Source organism: Malurus melanocephalus, unplaced genomic scaffold (assembly GCF_030028575.1).
Source record: "Malurus melanocephalus ecotype Western Australia unplaced genomic scaffold, MMel_1.1 scaffold_104, whole genome shotgun sequence".
NCBI classification, from domain to species: domain Eukaryota; kingdom Metazoa; phylum Chordata; class Aves; order Passeriformes; family Maluridae; genus Malurus; species Malurus melanocephalus.
The window spans coordinates 469442-472139 of NW_026623336.1; the positions used below are offsets into that span (position 1 = coordinate 469442).

A 2698-nucleotide genomic window follows, 5' to 3' on the forward strand; every position below is an offset into this window, starting at 1 on the left:
GCTCCGTGCAGCACAGGAACGTGCCAGGACCCGCCTATCGCCCGGGACTACCGCTCCATACAGCACCGGGACTCGCTTGCTGCAGGGATTACTGCTCCCTACGGTCCCTCTCGGACCGGGACCCGCTTGCCACCGGGGTTTACAGCACCAGGACCTACACAGGGTCTCGTCCGCTGCCGGGCAGCACCACAGCCCCGCCGGCTCCCGCCTCCCCACGGCGGGCGAACCGCGGGTCCGGGCGCGCTGAGGCTGCGGAGGCTCCGGCTGCTGAGTTCCATCACAGAATCACGTAGGCTGGAAAAGTTGTCTGAGATTATAGAGTCCAACCTGTGACCGATCACCAGGTGGTTGTAGAATGAGTGATAAAGTCACAGCCCTGAGCCTCCTCCAGACTAAGCATCCCCAGGCTCCCTCAAATGCTCCTCATTAGACTTGTGCTCCAGTCCCTTCATCCTCTTCGTGTCCCGTCTCTGGACTGCTCCTCAATGTCCTTCCTGAATTAAGGGGCCCAGAACTGGACGCAGGATTCGAGGTGTGGCCTCCCCAGTGCCCAGCACACAGGGACAATCACCGCCCTGGTCCTGCTGGCCACACTATTGCTGACATACAATGCCAGGAGGCCACCGGCCACTTTGCCCACTTGGGCACACCACGGCTCGCGTTCAGCCGCTGTCAGTCGGCACTTCCACGTTCCTTTTCTGCTGAGCAGCTTTCCAGTCACTCTTCCCACCTGGATGGAATCCTGCTGCCCCGGTGCAGGCAGGAGCAGTTTTGGGGCTTCCCCTTCCCCATCCCTGCMTTGTGGCCCCTCAGTCCAAGGCTGGCACAGGAGTGTGGGGATCTTGTTTTTAATGGCAGCCGGGCACCTCCTGTGTGTATGCTGATTACAGGCCACTGACTACAAAATTGTTAACCAAACTGTAATTACAGGCTGCTCAGCACCTCGGCTGCTGTAGTACAGGGAATGTGTTTRGTCATCCTGACACTTGGCAGACGTGTGGGGAGGTGTGAAGGGCACGTGTAAACTTTGAAGTGATGATGGGGCTGCATCTTCACTATTAACATTATTCCCCATATTTACACTGTTTGCCTTCCACATAGGAAAGTTGTAAAATGCTCGTGGAAGGGGTTTTGCTGCTGGGTGTGTTGGCTCCAGAAATTCACCTGTGCCTTTTTGGGTAGGAGCTGCAGGGTGAGTGAGCACTTCCAGAAGTGATGACACTTYGTTTGCATCAATTCATTAATGATTTCAATAAAAAAATAAAATTACAGTATGCTTTACAAACAACATGCCTGATGGTTTGTTTTGGTAAGAAATCTGCTAAGGCCATTAAATTATTGCTACTTAGAATGAGAAGAGGAGCTTTTCCAGAATACACAATAATAATTCACACAGAATTTAGGGGAGAAAGGAATGTACCCATAWAGAATCATCAAATGGAAAACGGAGTTTATTGACTGAATGTTACTATCTTATATAGAATTTGTCCCATACATAACACTACAGATGATAGTGATTTATTAATAAAATATAGCACCATAAGCAGTTGGAAGCACCTTGGTGCAAGGWTAACACAGTATATGATAAAATTCCAAAATTACTGTATTTGGGGACAGCAYTTATAGTTAGCTATTGCAGATAACCTGTGTCTCTTAGGTTGAGATTGCAACTTCTGTGAACCACTCTGGGTACGTTATATCTGAAGGGTTGCACAGATGTCTTGGGATGCTGCATGGATATCTGGAAAGCTCGGTTTCTTTCTTGATCCTTAGCGTCTTGTGACACCTTGTGGAAACAGCTGGCATTACTCCCACAGTGAATTTCTTACAAATAMTACCGGGGTCTTTCATGATTTCCATATACAAATAAACTCATCAAATTAGCAAGATTTCTGAGGGTATTGAGCTTATTGGTTGGAAGACACAGGGAAAGGACCCTCTGATGCCCAATGCYCCTCAGAGCTCTTCTTTGTCCCACTGCCAGCTGAGAGTCTGCCAGGGGGAGTTGACTCTGTGACACTGTCACCCAGCAAAGGGACAAAGTCCTTCCCAGCAGGAGCTGTCCCTGCCAGGAGAAGGGAGGCTGTGAGTGACCGGGCTGAGCACACCCTATTCCTCTCTGGCCCTAAGGCCACGCTGCTGTCGAGGTTGGTCAGCCTCTGTCTGAGCCTCCAGGTTATTCGAGTCCAGCTTAGTGCTGCCATCCCCTTCTCTTCTCCCTTGGGGAAATGTTGCCCATTTCTTGGAATGCAACTGAGGGTCAAGGCTAAAGTTTGTTTCTTGTTCAGATCCTTTTGTTTTGCTGTTGTTTTTCCTCACGTCTCCCAAACTGGGGGAACCTGAGGGGAGCAGAGAGCGCACAGCTTGTGCCACAGTGGCTGAGGAGACCTGTAAAGAGGTTGTAGCCAGGTGAGGGTTAATMTTTTCTTCCAAGTAAYAAGACAAGAAGAAATGGCCTCAARCTCTACCAGGGGATAGAAWGATTGGATATTAGAAAAAATTCTCCATGGAAAGGGTTGTAACACACTGGAAACATCTCCACCCTGGGAAGTGGCTGATCCCATGAAGGATATAAAAGATATGTAGATRGGGTACTTAGGGACATGGTTTAGAGGTGGCTTTGGCATTACTAGGTTGGACTTGATAGTCAGGGTCTTTTCCAACCTAAATTATTCTATGATTCTATCTAAATGCAATT

At 49.3% G+C, this 2698-nt stretch overlaps 1 protein-coding gene across 1 annotated transcript in view; it reads right to left on the reverse strand.

Moving 5' to 3' along the window:
• Positions 1–278, reverse strand: part of CHRAC1 (chromatin accessibility complex subunit 1) — a 3754-nt gene extending 3476 nt beyond the window's left edge. The window contains exon 1 of the mRNA XM_057369154.1: positions 159–278. Coding sequence (XP_057225137.1) covers positions 159–278 — 120 coding nt within the window. The remainder of the gene's footprint in view (positions 1–158) is intronic.
• Between the last annotated feature and the right edge of the window lie 2420 nt (positions 279–2698).